Consider the following 20,655-nt stretch of genomic DNA (forward strand, 5'->3'; position numbering starts at 1 on the left):
GAAAAAGGCGGTGCTTTTCGCGGCCGAGCCTTACCGCTCTCCTGCCGCTTAAGTTTGTCGAGACTACTCGAGGCAAAGCAACGGCGGCATGACCCGGCCTTCTCGCCCCGGGGCGGGCCGCCTCACACCTCGCCATCCGCCGCGGCGCCACGCGCCCGGGCGGCCCTAACGGTCGCTGTGCGACCGTTAGGGCCGCCCGGGCGCGTGGCGCCCCGCAAGGCGGTGGGGGGAGGGGGCAGCGCGGCGCGAGCGCGGCCGCGCGGGGGCGGGGCAACGGCCGGAGGCGGCGGAGGGAAGAGCGAGGGGGAACAGAGCCGCCCGGCGCCGCCGCGGCGGCTGATGACGTCGGCGGCGCTTCCGGCGCCGGGGCGGTGACCGAGGCACGCACGGAAGGGGGTCGCCGCCGCGAGGGGGCCGCGGCGGAGCGGGCGGGCGCGCGCGCGCCGCGGCGCGGGGGGGGGGCGGGGGAGCGCGAGGCCGGACCCGCTCGAGCCGGGCGGTTGCGGCGCGGGCGCGCGCGGGGCGGCGGCGGCGGCGCGAGCGGCCCCGGCCGTTGGTGACGGCGGCAGCAAGTATCGCGAGAGGTGGCGGGGCGCCGGCGCTAGAGGTGACCGAGACAGCGGCGGCGGCCCCGGTTGCCTCCTCCTCCTTCCTCCGCGGGGGCCGGCGCGCGGCGGCCATGGAGAAGGCGCCCAGCGCGGTGGCGGCGGTGGCGGAGGGAGGCGACGGCGGCGAGGCCGGGAGCGCCACGGCGGGGCCCGGGCCCCCGGAGGGGCTGAGCGACGGCGCCGGTTCACCCCCGCTGCCGCCGTGCCCGGCCGGGGCGGCGGCGGCGGCGCCGCGGGGGCGGGTGCGGGTGTGCGACCTGCTGCTGAAGAAGAAGCCGCCGCCGGGCAAGGCGAAGCGGAGCGGGCGGGCCGGCCGGCCGGCCAGCAGCAGCGAGAGCGGCGGCGGCGGCAGCGAGAGCAGCAACGGCGGCAGCGAGGAGGAGGAGGAGGAGGAGGAAGACGAGGAGGAAGAGGAGGAGGAGGAGGTCTCCGAGGTACCGGCGGGGCGGGGGGATGGGGGAAGGCCCCCGGGGTTGCCCTCCTGAGCCGGTTTCATAATTCCCCCCCGCTCCCGCCTCCTCCGCCCGCCGGGCCCTGCCGCAGAGGCAGGAAGGGGGCAGCACCGCGCCGCCCCCGGGCGGCCTCGTGGCGGGGCGGGACCGGAGCCGGGAGCCGGGCACGGCGGGAGGCCGCGGGGGAGGGGGAGGGCATGTGGTGGCCGAACCGGTGGGGGAGGTCGCCGGTGGGGACCGTCCCTGTCCCCCTTCCCCCCCCCCCCCCAAAAAAAAACGCGCTTCGTCCGGGGTGGGGGTCTGCAGCTGGTCTTGGTCTCCACTTTGGGGTTTCCCTTGTGGGTTATTTGGTTCATGGTTGGTTGTTTCCCCCCCCCCCCTTTTTTTTGGGGAAGGCTGCTGCTGTGGGGAAAGGCCCAGGACGTGTTCTGTGTTTTATGTCTACCTATCCTATGATCTGCTCCTTCAGATCACAGCCACGACCCTAGGGCTTAACCTTTCCAATGCACCTGGTACCCCCAAAGAGCTGGGCTTAGCTTTGGGGGATAGGCCTGTGTTAGGTAGGGTGCGTTGCTTGGAACCGCTTTGCGCTATGGATAGCAGGAATAGGCTCATCACGAGTAAAAGCAGGTGATTTTTTTCCCCAACTGAAGTAAAGGCTGCCATGGAGTCCTGGTCATTTTGCTCTCGTCCCAAGTGCTCTCTGAGCCTGATGGCAGCTGCCGTTTAAACCACATTCTGAAACAAGTACAGGGAAGCATTTTCAACTTGCTGTCATTTAATGTTAGGTTTTTCAGGTAGGTATCACTGGAAAGGGCAAATAAAGACCAAAACCCCTTTCTTATTTGCATATATAGTCACACACAGTTGCTTTGCTGACTAGTTTTATATTTGTAGCCTATTAAGCTGGATGTTCACTTCTGCTTTTACTGAACAGCATCCTCGAAATAGTCCACTGTAAATCTGTAAGCTTTTCTTTGAGCTTTATTTATAAGCAGTTTGGGTTTCAAGTGACATGTCCTACTTCTGTGTTAGATATTAAAATGAGGAGGAAGAAAGCGAAGGAAGAGTCCAATATGGTTAAGAGCTAAGATATTATAGTTTTTCCATGGTAAAGAGGTACTCTGCTTTTTATGTCTGCAGAGGTTGATATTAGAAGCATTTTATCAAATTGCTGTAAATGAAATTGTACACGGTGAGTGTGTCTCTTGATTAACGGCAATTACATCTGGTATTTTGTTTTTGTAGTACTTGTTTTGGGAAAGTGAGTATCGCCATGTGGGTAAAAGTACTCAAAGTGTGAAGTCAGGCAGCTGTGCTCAGGTGTTGAACCGTGACATCTAGCAATCCTACAGGTACTTGAGTAGCTCCAGGTTGGTTCCTTGCTTGAGAAGAGGCCATTGAGTTTCACAATGGTGGTGCAAGGCTGGGGGGATGAAAGCAGTCTAGGGACATACCAGATGTTTTGGTTGAGAGTTAAGCATCTGGGTTAGGTGTGTGTGAAAGCATCCTTCAACAGAATTTATGTAAAGTAAGACTTATTGGCAAAATCATAGGCAAGTTTATTGTGTGGTCCTTAACCGTTAGTGGTCCACTCTTGAAAATGGTTCCTTAGACAAGTAAGTTTGAATTGGTATTGTACGTGGCATGGTAAGAAATGCAAAGAGAAGGGAGGAATGTGCATGAGTGTCAGCTGAGGTGAGCTTTTGCCTTACATAGCCATATACCAATTTAATATGCTTTAAGACATGCAGACAGATGGAAAAGCGAATGGTTATTAAAATATCATGAGGCAGCAGAACACTTGCCCTTTTTGACAGAACCATTTGTATTGTTGGTATCAATAGGTGGAAAGGCAATTCTGGCATCTAGAAGCTTCCTTGATTTTTTTCATCTTAGTCACAGTCAGTGAAGGCTCCCTAGACTAGGTGTTCAGAGTTTAAGTGTTGAGTGGATAAGTACACTGTAAAGAAGTTAACATCATTGAGATTATCAGGTTCAGGATACAGCAGGAAATGCATGATTTCTGCTTCATTTATAATAATGGTCATTCAGGTTGCTTACAAAAAAACTGTTTTGGTCTTTATCTCACTGACTGCAGGATCAAATGATGCAGCTTGGTAGAATGCACACACCTGAAATCACTGTTTTTAGGAATGTGAATGTGAGGCTGGCCTGAGTAATGGAGTGGAGGATTTAACTTCAAAGTAGTTTCCAGTAGCTCCTGGGGAGAAAATGCTTCAAGTGTTCTTGATGAAAGGGAATTTTCTTTGTCTTGAAAGCAACCTGGTAGTTGATTTGGATTTTTAAAAGCTTTGTTTAAAAAAAAAAAAATCATTTGAGCTTCTGCCATTGTTTTTTTGTTTTTCTGTTTTGTTTTTAATTCAGATTTACTTGAGACGTTAGTAGCTTGTGTAGCTTTCAGCAGTTTGATTGTGGTCTTCTGACCACTGGCAATCCGGAAGACGTGAAGTAAAAAATTAATTATAAGTTCATGGTTTTGCTGTAAATGGAAAATATTGTGGAAGCCCTGTGTAAGTGCAGTGGGTGATGCAGCAATTGGTGCTCTCTCCTAATCATTCAGTTTATTAGCTCTGTGAACTTAGGACAGTTTGGCTAGTTTTTGCTTTTCCCATGCCTAATGCTTTGAATCTTCTCTAACCTCTGAAGTGAGGAAAAAGAGATATGACCATTAATGCAACAGCTTCTAAAGATCAGGAGTACAGTAGGAACAAGTCAGAGAAGCATAACTGAAAACCTGGCAGATGCTAAACTGCAGAAGCCCCATGAGTGGAAAGACACTGTTTGGCTTGGTCATTGCTGAGCTGATGGAATGGAATGAAAAGCAGTAATCAGCTGTCTTCATCTCAGTCTATTTCTGAATGCTGTTACATCTCAATGTGGAAGCATGGGCACTGGATGGAGCTCTGGAAGAAGTTAAATTGATATTTCATCGCAATGGCTTAATGGGCTCTGACCACAATGTTAAGGGTAACCTCCAAGGTTACTTTGTGAAACTGCAGAGAACTAGTTTGCCAAAAAAACCCCAACCAAACAATGTTTTTGGTAGCGCAGTCCTGTATAGTCTGTAAATGGCAAATGGTCTTTTCTTTAACTACCAGTTAATAAAAGAAAACGTGGGAACTCTTCAGTGTGCAGGAAGAAGAATCTTAAGGTGAGAGAAAAATGATAGAAGTAGTCAAACATCAAGAAAACTTTGTTATCCTGGCAGGCTTCTATTTTTCAGATGTACGTGCATACCATCCATTTTACTGAGCAAGAGGTAAACTTGCATGCATTCCAGCAGAATTCTGGTCTTAGTTTATCAATCATCATGTTATATATAACAACCCAAACTGTTCAGTTTTTTAAAAAGTAGTCTCATAAGCTGTTTTGAGGAGCTGTATCTATCATTGTCAAATGGGACTGCAGTGACAATTTGATCAGGTGACTCTTCACAGAGTCTGTGCATTCAGGCAAAAACTGCATAGGTACAGGGCCTCATATGAAGATGTAGTTGACTGACATGTTAAATGTTTATGGCTGAGATATTCTTGGATGAAGCATGCAAATATTTTTACAGGCTGTATGTAGTTTTCTTCCAGCTACTATGAAACTTGAGGTACAAATTACTCCTCCGTAGAAACATAGAGCCGTGTCCATAGAGTGGTATTCATTCCTTGGATCTTCTGTTGGTTGATGCGTCTCTGTTCTGAGTCAGAATTCTGTGGAAAGTGTAATTGAAAAAGTCTGTGCTCTAGGGCCAGTCTATTCAATGGATCCTTAATGGAAAGATGCTTCTACTGGGGTTCTGTACAGTGTTCCCTCCAACTCCAATTAAATGTGACTTATTCTTGACATATAAATCTGTAATACCTGAAGATGATGAAGAAAATTGCCTATCAATTCCACGTGCTAGGGCATAGGTCAAAGGCCTGTTTGCCCAGCTTCTTAAAGTATACAAATTAGGTGAAAGTTGATGTATAACATGAAGCTAGTAGTAATATTATTTGGGGACATTTTTATTTATTTGTATTTTTATTTATTATTCACATTTTAGGGGGGGATCTTTTTTGTCTGTGTTGGAAAATGTGGCTTAGCAGTTCCTCTGAACAGGTTCCAGAAAAATACATTAATCTGCAGGCTTCTCAAAAGTTTCCTCATATGTGCTGATTCTGTGAAACATTTGCTGTGAATCAACTATGGAATGGTAAGGTGAAACCAAAAAATGAGCAAGTCCTCATTTCTGCAGGAGCTGGTATCTAAGAGTCTGATGCCCAGAACGCGTTAGAACTTCCTTTATGAAGCACAGAAAGGTTTAATTGTTTAATCTAAACTCTGTTTGTAGGCTGATTTTAAGTCTTTGAACTTCCAGAATGTTTGCTTCTGGCAGTGAAGTGGCAAATATATTATACAGCTTATAACTGCTTGTTCTTTGTGTCGCATCTGCTTTATGACTGTGTAAGGTGTGTGTGTGTGTAGGCTTTTTATTTATTTTTTTTCTCTTCCTTGACTGAAGAGTCTTGTGATGAGTAGATGTAGTTGCTGTTGTTTTTCTGGCCAGTTTAGTTTGTCACTGGTTCTGGGATGATTTCTGCAAATAATTGAGGATTGCGCTTAGGAATGCTAATGCTGGATGTATCTGAAAGCACTTTCCTATGAAAAGGATATTTAAAAGACTTTTTAGCTGTTTCTTAGGTATTCTTGGTTTTGTTTTGCCCTAATTGATAAAGAAGATGCTTTTGTGTTTTTTTTCTTTTCTTTTCTTTTCTTCCCCCAGTTGTGGATGAATTAGTAATCAAACTGAACTAGTGAGACAAAGTAGAGGATTGGGTTTTTTTTGTTGTTTTAAAACCTCATCATGCAGAAGAAGCTACTCTTAACAGCTCATTTGATCTTTGGATATAAGGTGTTAATCTGAAAAATTGGGTTTACTGGTGTCACTTTGAGTGTTGCAAACACAGCTGTAATACTTCTAATCTGTTACAACCTTTTACAATTTATGTAAGCTGTTGATTTCAAGTATGAATCTTATTTTCTAACCTCTGCCAATTTTTTGCCAACTCTCTCAGACTCCTGAGAGTACAGAAGTGTGAATGAGAGGGCCCTTGGCTTCTGCCAGCATGCATCAGCTGACCACTGTATGATATATTCTCTGTACCGCCATTAGTTCATCTCTTTGTCCGTTCGACTAAAGGCCTGAAAATGCAACTAATTGGGATCTGTCCTTCTTAGTATATGAAATCCTGATGTACAATTAAAAGTCTCATATTTTGCATCTTTGTGCTGTAATCCTCCCCCTGTGTCCCCTTCAGCATTTCTTCCCTAAACTGTCTTGTTTCTTCCCTTCAGAAGAAATGATAGTGAAATCGCTCAGAAAAAACTTGTTGCGTAAGAGCTAAGGTGACTTTGGCTTTTTCCTTATTGGTACAGTTAATACAGTGTGTCACATGGTATAACAATACTTATCCTGCACCAGTTCAACTGACCTGACTGAGAAACCAGGTGAGCTACAGCAGAGTCCATGGCAGACATATTTTCTATCTCTAGAAATAACCTTATAAAGACAACTCAGAAACCCTAATGCTGACCTGTATAGTACATGCTCCTGATACAAAACCCACTCTTACAGAAAATATTTTAGCATTTGTTTGATGCTAGAGGTGAGATTTATGTTTTATCTCGCATGAGGAATATGGTAAGTATGATGGAATATAACTGTCAAGAGTTAACATTCTTTAATTTTCTGCTGATCTCGAGAGGCAATTCAGATTTGCCTGAAAGTATGTAAAGGATAGCTATCAAAAATGCCTGAACTGTCAGGGCTCACAGAGCAAGCTGGTAGTTGACTTCTGCAGTGAAGTTGCACAGCAGTAACGTTTCCTTTAACTGACCATTGGAAGTGTTAGCCAAACATGTTTCATGTCTCTTGGTTATTTTTCACTGGAACAGGTTCCAATAAAATCAGTTTGGAAAACCGCGATAACGATTTGGCTGTCTTGATGTCCTTCCCTGCCTCATCATTACTGGCAGATACATTGCCTCTTCATTTTCTTGCCATCATCTGTAGATGGTGTCTTGCATATGCCCCCTTTTCTGAAGCAATACAGGTTACTCAAATACATATGCTAGTTAGGACAATGTGTACTGTTATGGTCTGAGCTGGTAAGTAAGTTTGGGTGGCGCCTCTTTGTGCGTGGAAAAGACTTCAGGTATGTTGAGCTAACAAACGATGCCTTATTAGACCTAGTGTATGTTTTTTTATCTTTAAGAGGTTGGTTTACTTAATTGAAGTTATTAGCGAATATCAAGGTCTAAAAAAGAAGCCCCTAGCATAAAATGATCACTGCATGATCTGGTGTTATCTGTCAGTGACGCCATGTCAATTTGCTTATTTCCCTGCATGTAAGGCTATATTTTTCCAGGAAAACTGCTTAACTCTTCTTTATATGCAGTCTGGAGCTAAAAGCCCCTTATTTTAAGTTAGTAATTTAGTTCTTTAAAGAGAATGCTTTCAGTGGAAGAGATTTAGCTGAGATGTAAGCAAATTCCCTCATTTGTCAACTTGAAAGACAAATGGGATTATATATGTTTTTCTACTCTTTATGTTTTGAAAAACAGGACTATTCATGTGTACTTAGGATATGATCGATTTGGAAGTTCTGAGTAGGAATTTAAAATCACTGCTGTGGATCCAAGACAGATAAGGAGGGTTTGTTTGCAAGGTTGAAGAAATAAGCCCTTTTAATTTTGAGTTAAACAAAATATGACACATTTTTAATATTAGTCTCTAGGCCATTTGAGGCAGGATCTGTGTCTACCTTGCTAGACAGTAGGCTTTTTTTTCCTGAGTGGGTAATGTGCTTCTGATAGCTTTGTGCTATGGCGTTCTAGGTGGCTGAGTTGAAACGGCATCTTGAGAAGGTATACTGTATCTGTATAGCTCCTGCAGCGATGTGTTTTTTCTGAACCCTGTCGCTCTTGAAATAACTTGTGATGCCTCAAAAAAGAATACCAAGTGTGTGGGTGGGTAAAGACTTAATGTTAGCAAATGGTTTGGATAAGGACGTTTAACTAACAGATACACTTGGAGAAAAGTGTCTTCTGCAACACGTCGACAGCTTTATCAGTGAATGTAAGTATGTCTTGGTGTTCGTGCGTGAATTCTGGCTATCTCTGTGCAGTCACTGTGCAAGGACAACAGGAATATTTTAGAAGAATATACACTTGACCAATAAAGGGCAGCATTTCCTTTCTGTTTTCACTAAGCAGTCAGTGCTTTGTGCTGTTCAGTACCCAGAGGTTATCTCAGGATTCCAAGTGTTTTTCAGGCACTTCTTTCCCTATCTTTATACAGTGTTAAACCCCCAGCTGTCTGAAGAATTAAGCCACATGTAGGTAGGTATTCCTGAACTGTTCTTTCACCTTACTTTCCTGTTAGGTAATGGCTGTAGATCAGGATAAAAATCAGACTTGAGACCGAGCATGTATTTAAGATAGCTTCATTTGTGCTTGCAGGTGTTTCTTTTTTTTTTTTGGTTGAATGTTTTAAGTGTGATCATTCTGCTCGCGTTATCCGAAGCCATTTCTGACAGATTGACATTAGTGGCATCTGATGCACAGGTAGTTTTTCCCTGCTGTAGTTGCTCGTGTCTCACAAATACAGTGGTATATTCCAGGAAGTACAAGAAGCTGAAATAAACCTTGATTTTTACCTTTACCATGTCTTAGCTTGAATTAGGACTCTGTGGTGTTAGCCATCAAGAATGGACAGCTTTGTGCAAGTACAACTATGCATCTGAGCAGCGGCTGTTCAGATGCTGTAGATAGTAGAGCTAGGAAGGTGGTGGGCTATTAAGTATGATGAAATGTTGCTGTCAGTTTGGTGTCCCTTCTCGCAAGTTCATGTTGATACAGTTAAAAAGTGAATTACCTGTATGTTCATTTCATGTCTTGAGTCATCTTTTTTTTTTTAAATCCCCCCTTCCCTTCCCCCCCCCCCCCAAATTAAAATTAGAGGCATTTTTCATGCAACATGACTTAATCTTTCTTTTGCCAAGGAAGCTGCCTTGTGTTTGGGATCAGGTTCATTTCCCTCTGCCCAAGTGAAACAGGAACGTTAGCTTCTAAGCCAGTACATCTGTCCCTCTTTGCAAAAGCTGTTTTGTGGAATACAGCAGAAGGGGAACATCTGAAACCTCTCTCTTAAGGCAGGGAGTGATACAGAGAAAAATCAAGTCATTCTTACCCTCCCAGTTTTTCCCTCTCTCCTAATAACAGGACTGGAACATCTTCTTTTATAAGAAGCTGGAGGTCGCAAGTAAATCTGTGTATGCAAGGTATTTAGTGACTCAAATCTTTTCCTGTGCCTTAACTTTAGGGCTTCAAGTGTTTCTTTCCTTTTGTTCAGCCTTGTCCTGAATGTTTTACCAGCAGAGTTTTCCTTTGTATGCCCTTCTGCAAATAAGAATTGGATTTCATCTGCAAAATGGTGAACAGTGCTTCAATGAAGTTGAAAATTCAAACTCATGATGCGACTTTAGTTTTTCTGAAGTGTTTAGTGTTGTTGGGCATCTTTATCAGTGGGAGTACTTACTCCCCTGAAGTCAGGGGAATCAGATTTATGTGAAGATTGCAGTGAGCACCTTTAAACGAGTACTGCTGCTCAAAAAAAAGGGGGGGAGGGCAAGCCCCCCCACCAAACAAGCCCCAAAACTCAGCAACAGAAAAAGCGTGTTTGGAGTAGATCAGTTCCTTGATCCAGTTTGTCAAGCAGTCCCATAGGAGCTTGTGCTGACACAGCAAAGGGCCAGGAACCTTGGTAGGGAGAAAGGATGAGGACTGTCCTTTTTGTTGGAACTGTTTGTTGAAGTGTCTGTCAAAAAAACATGTATGTCCGCTTTGAAGACGTGCATTCTTGAGAATGCTACAGATCTGTGAAAACTGTCATACTAAAGGGCAAAGTTATTCTCTTAAGTTACTGTACAGCTTCTTTGGATCTTGTATTTCAAAGTGTCTGGCACAGTTCTGAGAAGATAGATCATGTAGGTTCTCCCCCCCCCCCCACCCCCCTTCCAGCTTTAAAGCTTTGACGCTTTTTCAGATAAAATGTGTTTGTTGGGTTTGGTAAAGCAGCATTTTTGGAATGGGAAGAGGGAGGGAGGATGGAAACAGTGGTTTGTTCAAGAGTTTCTGTGCTTCTTGGTATCACCATTACTGCCTATGCATTATTCAGTGAAAGGCAGCGAAGGAATCAGTCTGTGTGCTGGCTAGGATAAAATAGTCACAAAGCATGATTGTGATCAATGTGGTAATCATAATACAAATAACCAAGCTAGCTTGAAGAATAAGAGCATTTACTTTAACTTAACAGTCTGCTAGATAGATGAACATATGCATTCTGTCCATCTCTGTCACTAACAGAAGTGAAAGTTGGCGTAACAGCATGCTGGTATTTTTGGGAAGCATCAGCTTGATAAAGGATTTCCTCAGTGATAATTATAGTGGCAAACTCCATGTGCTAAACTTTCCAAAGGGCTTCTCTAGCGTGTGCGCGTGGGAAATGTTTATGCGTCTATAGAACTTCTGTGTAAAATCAGGCTCAATGTACTTGAATCTTTGAGGGAGTTTTTAGAAAGGTACTAGTATGTGCACCAGAGCTGTGTCCTGCAGAAATCTGCAGGGTATGGCACAGCATGATGCAACGAGTTGATTTACTATCTAACCTCTGCCAACAGCGGTTATTCCCAGCTGTGCATTTACAGTGCTTAGGTTTTGCCAGCTCTCGTTGTCCCGAATCACTGGTCTGTGATGGGGCCAAAAGGTACTAAAGCTGGTGCAATGGGGGAAGGGGTGCTGAGGGCTTTCTTTTTTGAGCTGTTACATGAACAAGACATATCTAGAGCTGATGTATGTGGGACTTGATATATCCTCTTTAGCTGAGCACTGCAGAACAAACAGCTCTGCCAAGTGCAGTGTGTGTTAGAAAGTTACTACAGACGCTAATTCCTCCTGTGCTTTGGGTCTGTTGGACTGTTCTGACCCAGTGTCACTTTGGTATGTTTGTGTGTGATCAAAACCTGTTAGCCAGCAGATCTCTACCTTCAGTAACTTTATCAACGTTAGCAGTTTTGGACAAATGTATGAAGTAGTGTCACTTGATAAGAAATTGTTTGAGTCAATTAGGCTTGAAATACGAGTAGGAATATAATTCTCAATGTGTTCTATTAAAAAGCTACCTTTTACATTTAAAACAAACAAACAAAAAGGTTTCAAGAACAATAGTTATCTTTAGTGGTGGTTTTCATTGTAATCCGGAGAGAGGTATTGCAGAGTATGAGGCTTTTTCCAACTGTTGGAATATCTATTAATAGAAATAACCTGAGCCGTATTCGTTGTAACAAGTATTCTGTCCAGTTTGGGCCATATTTAATTCCTCTGATAACTTTTTGTGATAACAGAAAGTGACTGTTCAGTTTAGACTTTAAATAACTTCTAACATCTTTATTAGTTTTTTGTCACAATGAAACAAGTCCTTTAGGCTCTGTGTGATTGATTTTATTTCAGTTAAAATGGGAGAGAGTACCCCGTGTGACTGTTGGTTTGGAAGGGCCTTTGATGTCAAGGCAGTGAGTGTTGTCTAGCTGTACTGCTTCAGAACAGAAGTGTGGTGGTTTTTTTTCTTCTTTTCTGGACTCTTGAAGACCTTCGGAGTTTGTGCTCAGCTGAAGCGAGGCTCGTACTGTGAGTGCATCTTGGACCGAGAAGGGCAGATGTCCATAACTTAATTGTTGTACCATTCTTTTGGTAATTGCAGTTAAAACTGAACCTGTGGTTTTCTTCCTGAAGACCCAGTCAATAGCGATTGGGAATGGGAGGTATTGAACTGCGGTTAATGCTCAGTGTTCAGCCAGACATATTTTAACCTGGCAGGCAGTCAGGGCAACTGTGCTGATAGTAAATGCATCTCTGTCCTGCTATAAGGTCACTAGTACTTCTTGATCTTGTAAGTAACTGGATGAAACTACAAGTGAGCAACCATGTTAAAAGAACATAGCTAACACAAAATGTTCTCTTTGTTTTTATTTGGTATATGTATTCTTCCTACTTCAGCCTTTCCCAACAGCTTGTTCTCTGTTAGATTCCAGATTTAGTATTGCTGTAGATGAAAGCAGTAGTTTTTCATAAAACAGGTTGGTCCATAAACAGTTTAGTCCATAAACTTGAAGATACCAGCAAAGTAACTCCATTTACTGATAGCTTTGTAAAAGAAAGAAAAATCAAGTACGATATTCTGGGCTCTGCTTGTTTTCTTAGCAGTTAGAATAGCTCTAGAAATGTGGTATAAATCAAGTCTGAATTCCTCACTACTTATAGCCCACCTAAATGCAGAGCTGTTTAGATGTGGAGATCCTGATCCAGCAGACCCTGGATTAGAAATTGGCGTGGAAATAGCTTATATCAATGTTTGGTTAATTGGATTATTATGCACACAAGAAAATGATGTACTTTGCTTCTTAGGAAGGAAGTGGGGACTCTGATCTAGAAACTGGGTTATTCTGTTTAGAGGATCTTAACTCTTTGTGAGAAATGTGTTTACACTTGAAGTATTCAGCAACTTCCAGTGGCCAACAGCTGTTATCTGTAGAAATTGTTTAGGCTGAAAACATGAGGTGTGTTCTTCATGTGTTTTCATATGAGCTTAATGACTGAAGCACTGGGAGAAAAAGGAACCAGCATCCTGCTCATTGCATTCAGTCCTTTTATGGATACTGAGGTTTGCATTATCATTTGTGCACCATGTTCTGCAGCTGAAATTGCTAAAATGTGTTGCATCATATCTGATATGAGGGAAAGCCTCTCTGTATTGGAGATCTTGCTTACAAACAGTAACCGGGGGAAATACGGAACAGCTTCTCCCTAAGTGGGCATGTTCTCCTCCTTGTGTATAAAATGATGCAAATGTGTGGTGTACGTAGATAGAGCATGGTTATCTCTTACTCTTTTGTTTGCACAAACTAATGTGAAGATGTCTTGGATTAATACCTATCTTAGCATTTTAGAGGTACTAAGATGAGTGTTGGTTGACTTGCGTGTGCAAGCAATTTGTACCTTGTTTAGAGGCTATACGGATGCCACTTAAACTGCACATAGCTGTCCTACCACAAATATTTCCTGAGTGGAAGGAGAATGGCATACATACTAATCAGTTTTAAGAAAGATGCCCCCCCTCCTTGTCCCCAGATTGGTCTTCTCTCTGCATGTGTTCCCCATCTTATTTAAGCCTGAAAGCCAATTTCCTTACTGAGTTTAAGGTTCCCAGAATAAAGGTTTAGAACAGTCTTAGAATATCACCCAATGAAAGCATCAAGTACTTCAAGGGCAGACCTTGAAAAGAAGCTCTCGTACTGAAAGTTCAACTTTGACTAAAATTGGGGGCAGCACTGTTGGTTGCTGCTTTTGATGGAGAAAATAACCAAGCCTTTTAATTGCTTTTAAAAATATGTGGTTTTCTCATTATTGTAGCTTTGTGACAATTTTATTGTCATTTGCTTTGGGCATTTCTTTCATAGCAAAATCTTAGGGGCTCTTCTAATAAGATAAATGTTTTCTAATTTGTCTAGTGTATAAATCCAGAGGAATATAGTTTGGCAGAATGGCTTTTAATGAGGTTCTGGTTTCATTGCATCATTGGGGCAATGTTATGTATAAATAAAGATCAGCTTTTCCTTTCTCTTTTTTCCATGCTTTACAGAATTGAAATTCCAAAATGAGCGTAGGGCTTATATAAACACTTACCGGAGAAGAAGGCTCTTTGCTGTTTAGCAGAGTTTGTATCATTCTGTGCCAGGATGTTACTTATTTCCCACATGATAAATCTTTGTTTAGATGACAATTTTATTTAGTCATAAACAAACAGTTATTTCAGAAATACTTTTATGCTGCACAACTACCTTCTGTTTGTGGATTTCTGGTGTAAGAATAAGAGACTGCTAACAGAGTTTAAAAGGATTAGCTCGTGTGTCTTGGGCTGAATGTTGGCATCTTGCTTGAGACAGAGCTAGCTGTTTAAGTCTTTTGCCTTGGAGTTCCTGGAGAAAGTACTGCAAGCTGAATGCCTTTGCTTTGAGCTTGTGTGTGCTGTCAGTGAACCCGTAGAGGTTTTCCTTGCGTTCTTAGCATCATTTTGCTAACTTTTTCTAGTTGTGGGAGCGATTGCCTTCTTACTGACCCTTGAATGATAAATCTTCTAGGAAACTGTATTGCAGTGTGAATGCTAAAAATCTCCCGATTATTACTGGGAGGAGATGATATTGATTTGAAATTCTCTGATTATGGAGTTATCTTGTCCAACATTACCAGATCCTGATAGGTTATGCAAGGTGACAGGTGTACTTGTCAGCAGCGTGCTTTTATTACGGGAGAACAGGTCTGAGGAGGGGTGTGTGATGGGCATTTAGCAGCTTTATTCCATCGGACAATAAACATCTTTCATAAATGTCTATCCGAGTCTGTTGTCAGCAGTCTTTAAACCTTTGGGGGTTTTATGCAGTCTTTTAAATTGACATAAAAAGGTTGGGATGTGTTTATCTCTGCACTTTCAAAGGTAGTTTAGTATGGACACCTGTCAAAGATACTCGTCTCTTTGGAGCTGTGGAAAACTTGGGTTTCAAGGCCCTTTTAAGGATTAGGATTTCATCACCTCAAGCTTAGTATGCCTACCAAAACAAGTAAAACTAAATGAACAGAAAATACTAGGTGTGGCAGAGGGGTCTTGAATGCTTTGCCACCGTAGGCTAACTAAATAATAGGCTGGACAGAAATTGAAAGATCTGTCTTGGGAGAAAGCTTAGTTTTTCAGTGGGAAAGAACTTTGGATGTTCAGCAAAGTTGTTATATAGTTCTTCCAGGAGAAAAATATGTGGACTTCTTATTGAGAAGTTTCATTATCTCTTTGGGGTAACAGAGCTGCAACAGGGGAGCAAGGATGGGGCAGCGAGAATCATCTTGTGATTCTAAAATGAAATGAACACTTTGCCTTGGTTTTTAGCGGAAGCACTATCGATAGGCTGAATGCCCAGAAATGCTTAAATGTAAAAGTAAGGCAATAAATAGAAATCTGAATAAAAGGCAGCATGTGCTTAACCTATCATCTACCTGTGTTAGCAGCCTCTGCCCTCAACCCCAATAACAAAAGAAAAAAGTAGTTCTGATGTAGTAGAAATTCATTAAAGCACCTGAAGGAAGTTGGAAATTTAGTCAGGCTGACAGCTAGAGATGTAACTGCCAAAATAGGTGAGGTAGAGAAGAGGACTATATGGCACAGGAAGAGTAAAACCAGATGAGATTTTTACTAAGGTTTAGTTTTGGACTGATTTTATTTTATATGATCATTAACCATGGAGGATCAGGAGACTTAAAGTTTGACTCTAGCTGGAGAGAGAAACTGAAGCAGTTCGTTAAAATCTTTTTGTTGTTTTTTTGTTTTGACAAAGAACTGAATGACCTTAAAAATGCACCAGGAGATGTATGATGCAATCTGTTGTAAAGTGAAGGTCATGCTTTTGTGGTATAAAAAGACTTATTTGTTTAAAAAAAAAAAAAACTGTATCGGAAGTAGCAGAGGGTAAAGAGGACGGTCAGTGTCTTAGTGGTTATCTGACCTAGCTAATGATATCAAGGAGTGGTGAAAGGTATATGCACATCTGGGGAAGTAATTCCTAATGAAAGTAGATAAATTCTAGTGCAATTTTAAAAGAAGTTAGCTTATTTGGACTAGTGTATACCCTTAGGGATGCATGCTCAAGAAAATTTAAATCCAACTTGATTGTAGAGGGTTTTGAAGAAGTTCTGCTTTTACTTCGCGGATTGGAAGAACTTGGCTTAGCTCAACAAAATGAGGGTGGGTAGGAGTATTATCACTCTTAAAAGAGGAAAAAAATGGACCAAACACAAAGCTGAGAGCTAGTATTAGTACACAGAGAAGCAGATGTACATTAGATAGTAGATAATTTCAATGTGTCATTTACAGTTGTTTACTTGTTAGTGGGTCTCCCAATGAAGTTGTTCGTTTTTTTTTTTAATTTTTAAAATTTCTTTCCTGTGCTATCTTCCAGATAATTTTGGTGGCCATAGAATATTTGGTAATACAGAAGAGCTTCAGCAGCTACATCTGTGATAAGTGTTCAGGGGGTGCCCACTTCCTAGATTCTTGACTAGGTTCCTAAATTTAAAGTGCCAAAATTTCTGCAGCCTCTAAGACAGTGGAGTAAAGGAAGTTCAGACTAGACAAATTAATGCCTTCTGTGTGTGGTGACTTGTGAAGCTATTTAATTCATTTTCTTAATTATTCTGAAGCTGGTTTCATCTGTCTTGTTATTTTGTTCTCCCATTTAATAGTGATGGAAATGCTCTCCCAGTACGAGGGGTAAAGCTTAAGTTAGAATATCTAGGGGGCTGAACTCCTAGGTGCTATACTACTGTTTTTGCTGCTTTTCCCCTGTTAAGTTGGCTATGCTTCTTGCCCAGGTAGTTCTTCAAATGCAGAAGGTTTGAAGCAGCTGTTGAAAATGCTGTGTGAATGTTTCTTGTACCATCAAGTGTTTCTCGGCCGTATACACTGAACTGCTCAGGTATCTTATCCTGGACCACTAGTTTTACTTCCTGTGTTAGAAGAGGGCCCTTCCTGCTTTGAAAACTTTTAATCCCTTTGTGGATTTTTTTCTGTTTTCATGTAGATTAGAAATGCCAGTCTTTTCCGTATCATGTCATATTCAAGATGTTCAAATATAATGCTTGTGCTTGATGCTTCAGTTGTCAAGATATTTCATGTGACAATGATAGTATGGAGCACTAAATGACAAAAATCCTAAGCTGAAAATCTGGATGTTGCAAAACTTCAGCTGGGGACCCAGCCTACTTTTGTCTTAACCCTATCTCAAGAACTTTAGGTTCTGTCTAAGGTGGTCTCTTCAGGACAGTCTGCCTACTACTGAAGAGAAATGCTTAGAAAAACTGTGTTCAAGGGGATAATTGAATGATATTTTGTGCTTTTAATGAGGACTGCTTCTAGTTTCTTTTTCCAGTCTCAATTTTGTGCGTTTTTAGAAATGAAGGCACCTCATCTGTTTTGTTGAATAAGGTGTTAGTATCAGAGTGGGACGCAGTTTAAAAAGGCCAACCTCTGAAAACACAGAAAATGTGTGTTTATATGCTTTGGTACAGTTGGTGACCAGTACTGCCTGATCAGCTGTAAATAGATAACAATGTGCTTTTGTGATATAAGAGTGGGAATTGTGTGATCAATTGGTGAAATGCCTGCATTTCAGGGTGCTGGAAGGGCTGTCTGATCCATCGTTAGAACGCCTATGTTTCAGGGGGGCAGAATCTGGGTGATGCCAATTCAGAATTAGTGGTGGCATATGGGATACTGGAATATTGAAATATGTATCTTTTTTTAAAGAAAATTATTACTAGCTGTTTAGTGTTCATAGCCCACCATCTATTTTGTCTTGGACCAACAAATGTGTTCTTCCAGGTGCTTTTATTCTCCCTGCTGTCAAGTCATTTGCTTTTCACTTAAGCAGCATTAGGTATTGCTGCTGTTTGAACATACCATAGAGGAAACCAACCTTGATTTGCACGTCTCTGGCCTCGTTTTTTTGTGTTGAATACTATCTCCAGATGCTCTTGGGTCTAATGCAATTTAGTGCAGCTTGAAATATGCATCTTGTGTTTGTAAGCAATGCTGTTACAAGTTTGTCTCCCCAAGCTACTCTTCTGAGTGTTAATTCTTTCAGCTTCTGCATGGAGAACCTAAGGGCTTCTCTCTGTTTTAGGGTTATAAAATAGGAGACCATAATGAGAAAACGATTGATGTGCATGGCCTGAACAGCTGCCTTTTTTTTCTTTAAGGTACCACTTGTTTAGAAGGAAAGGCTGTTTTTTGGGTTTTGTGTTTTTTTTTTTTCTTCTGATTCTTAATGGGTGGTAATAAATGAGACTGACTAAATCATACCTTTCCTAGTAAGAGAGAATAAAGGTAGGTATCTTTCAAATAAAAGCAATCTGGATGCCTTAAGGATAGCAAATGCTTTTTTCTAAAAGGAGCTAATTCAAATAATTGATAGGGCTGGATGTGAAAACTAAGAATAAATGGACCTGTGTTCACATTTGTAAAACTGGAAGATATATTTCCTATCCTGTGTTCAAAACACCAAATGGTACAATTTAAATGTGAATGAAACTAACTGCAGACTTTGTAGTCACTACTCCTCTCCCCCCCCCCCCCCCAATGCCTCTGTTTTTCTTGCAGAAACAGAATGGAAGCCTGCCTGAAAACCTTAATGTTGTACTGAAGATCTCAGGGCAGTGAGAAGTTGGAAATGTTGGGAATGGGCTTTCTGGAAGTTTATAATCCATACTATACATGAGTTTAAATTACTAAATTAAGTAATTAATGTCATTTGAAGAAGTAGGCCTCTTGTAAAGTGTGAGAAGAGGTCTCAGAGGATGGGTAATGTGCTGTTTGAGCAGAGGATGTGGAGGAACAGGAGCAGAAAAGGGATTGGAGAGTCAGGATTTTGAGTGAGGAAGCAAATGAATGCTGCATGTGCCTTGTTGCATAGTTAGCTTGTTTTCCATCCTTCTCATCACCCATGCACGTAAAACTGTGCTCCTGCTTGCATTTTGGATGCCATAGCATAGCTTGAAGCTCTGGGATATCATTTCAGTTATGTTCTTGTAAGTGAAGTTAAGTTGTTGCACTGTATGCTTGTGTTTGGTATAATCCCTATATGCTTGGGATTGGCCAAACGATTGGATGTGGTGCCTTTTATGACATGCAGTGCAAAAATGATAAAAGAAGCAGAGAAATTTTTAATGGATACGTTTAGTTTGTTGAGTATGTTACAAAGTGCTGAGGGTATGCATCTTCAGCTGAGTGAAGACTTGAGTAGCTTTGCAAAGTTCTTCTCTTCGTTGGTCAGAGAACTGTGTCATCCTCCAAAAGCGACTAGAAAAAGTTCAGCTCTTGAGATGAGCTTGTTTCTCCCTTTGCTGGGAACCTTGCACTTGTTTCGTAAAAAGGAAAGAAGTGGCGCTATTCAATTTCCTTTTGTGCAGAACAGACAAGTTTTTCTTTTGTTGCTGTGTTATGCTCTTTCCATTTGTTCTCTTTCATTTCCATGCTCAGTATTGTCATATGTTTAAAAAAATCTCAGCACTGAGTTATGTACATTTTTTTAATGGTATGCTAAGGTATCTGTTCGTTCTTTTTGATGCCTGGAAGATTGATTAGTTATTCTATTGAGATATAGCTGTTGTCATGTGGGAGGTTTTTTGAAAGGAATCCTTCAAGTTGGTAGGGCCAGCTTTGTACTTGGGTTAACATTTGCATGTGGTTCCTGGGATGCGTATATACATGAGCAGTTGCAAGAGCCTGACAGGAGCGTCAGAAATCCTGACCTAGGAGCACTATTTCAGTGTAATCATGGGATTTGTCCTGTGATTCCTTGCATGAACAACAGTTTCCTACAGAAAGTAGACTGTGATATGTAGATGTCTGTATGATGAATTTTCCTCAAGGCAGCAGAGATTTCTGAGATTTTTTGGTTATCTAACTGGTATAGATTGCTGTGCTTCCCCTCTCATAGGGCATGTGTGCCTTTTATAGTTTGGCCTGTTTAATAGGATACCAAATGCGTTCCTAGAAGGAATTCTGCTGAAAGTACAATTTTTAGGAAAACTTCAGTGAATTGAAGTCTTCAGAAAATGTTGGTAACTGATCGGTCCTTTCAGTTATCCTCCTATAAGGATTAGTCATTAGATTTTTTTTTTAATATACATATATATATCGTAAAGAGCTTTTTTTAGAAAAAGGCTCACTGAAGAGCGGACAAAATACTAATGGCGTGTCAGTTAACTTTTCTAGTATAGTACTTTGGAAAGAAAACTTGGCCAGTAGAACAGGCAAAATGTGAGCATGAGTTCAGTAAGGTATTTGTTGAATAGTGGGAAAATTCCTCTGCCTTGAGTGATGTGAGTTAGGTAAGTTGCATTGAATTCAAAAAACAGGCAGAAGGCATAAGTTCTACAGTGTTAAAGGTGAACAGACCTTAGAGGTACTCCTTGAATGAATTCTTGACAAAACTGTAAAACCTGACATGTTCTATTATGTAGAAGAACGTGCGGAGCACATGAGCAAGGATAGAGTTCATGTAAAATAGGGGATTTTCTGATATTTGAATAGGGTATGTTTCCCATTTCTTTACGTGCGGAAGTGCAGACTTTGTAGCAGGAGAACATAGCTGTGCTCCAACTTAGTGATCAGCTAGAAAAGTCTCTTCTTGGAGACTCAGTAGTGGAAGTGATGGATGTCAGCTGGCTGAAGCTCAGTGAGAAGATGGTTGCTGTTGAGAGAGTATTTGTTAGAACTAGGGCATGTCTTGAAAAAGGCAATTGATCTTTTTGATTTAAAACCAGAAAATGTTGTTTCTACTAGTGTTTTCTTCATGGCTATATATATATATATTTTTTTTTGTGCCATTAGATCCTTGTGTGCTCAGAGCACAAGAGGGGAGGTTTTTCTGGGACTG

General features: G+C 41.8%; 1 protein-coding gene across 4 annotated transcripts in view; it reads left to right on the plus strand.

Annotated features, from left to right (window-relative positions):
• The first annotated feature begins 328 nt into the window (after positions 1–328).
• Positions 329–20,655, plus strand: part of ANKRD17 (ankyrin repeat domain 17) — a 94,553-nt gene continuing 74,226 nt past the window's right edge. For 2 of the 4 annotated variants that reach the window (XM_064510412.1, XM_064510413.1), the window contains exon 1: positions 329–1,042. In XM_064510412.1, coding sequence (XP_064366482.1) covers positions 680–1,042 — 363 coding nt within the window. In that variant the 5' untranslated portion in view covers positions 329–679. The remainder of the gene's footprint in view (positions 1,043–20,655) is intronic. The other 2 variants (XM_064510415.1, XM_064510416.1) reach the window with 1 other exon arrangement.

Source organism: Dromaius novaehollandiae, chromosome 4, assembly GCF_036370855.1.
Source record: "Dromaius novaehollandiae isolate bDroNov1 chromosome 4, bDroNov1.hap1, whole genome shotgun sequence".
In the NCBI taxonomy this organism is placed as follows: Eukaryota; Metazoa; Chordata; class Aves; order Casuariiformes; family Dromaiidae; genus Dromaius; species Dromaius novaehollandiae.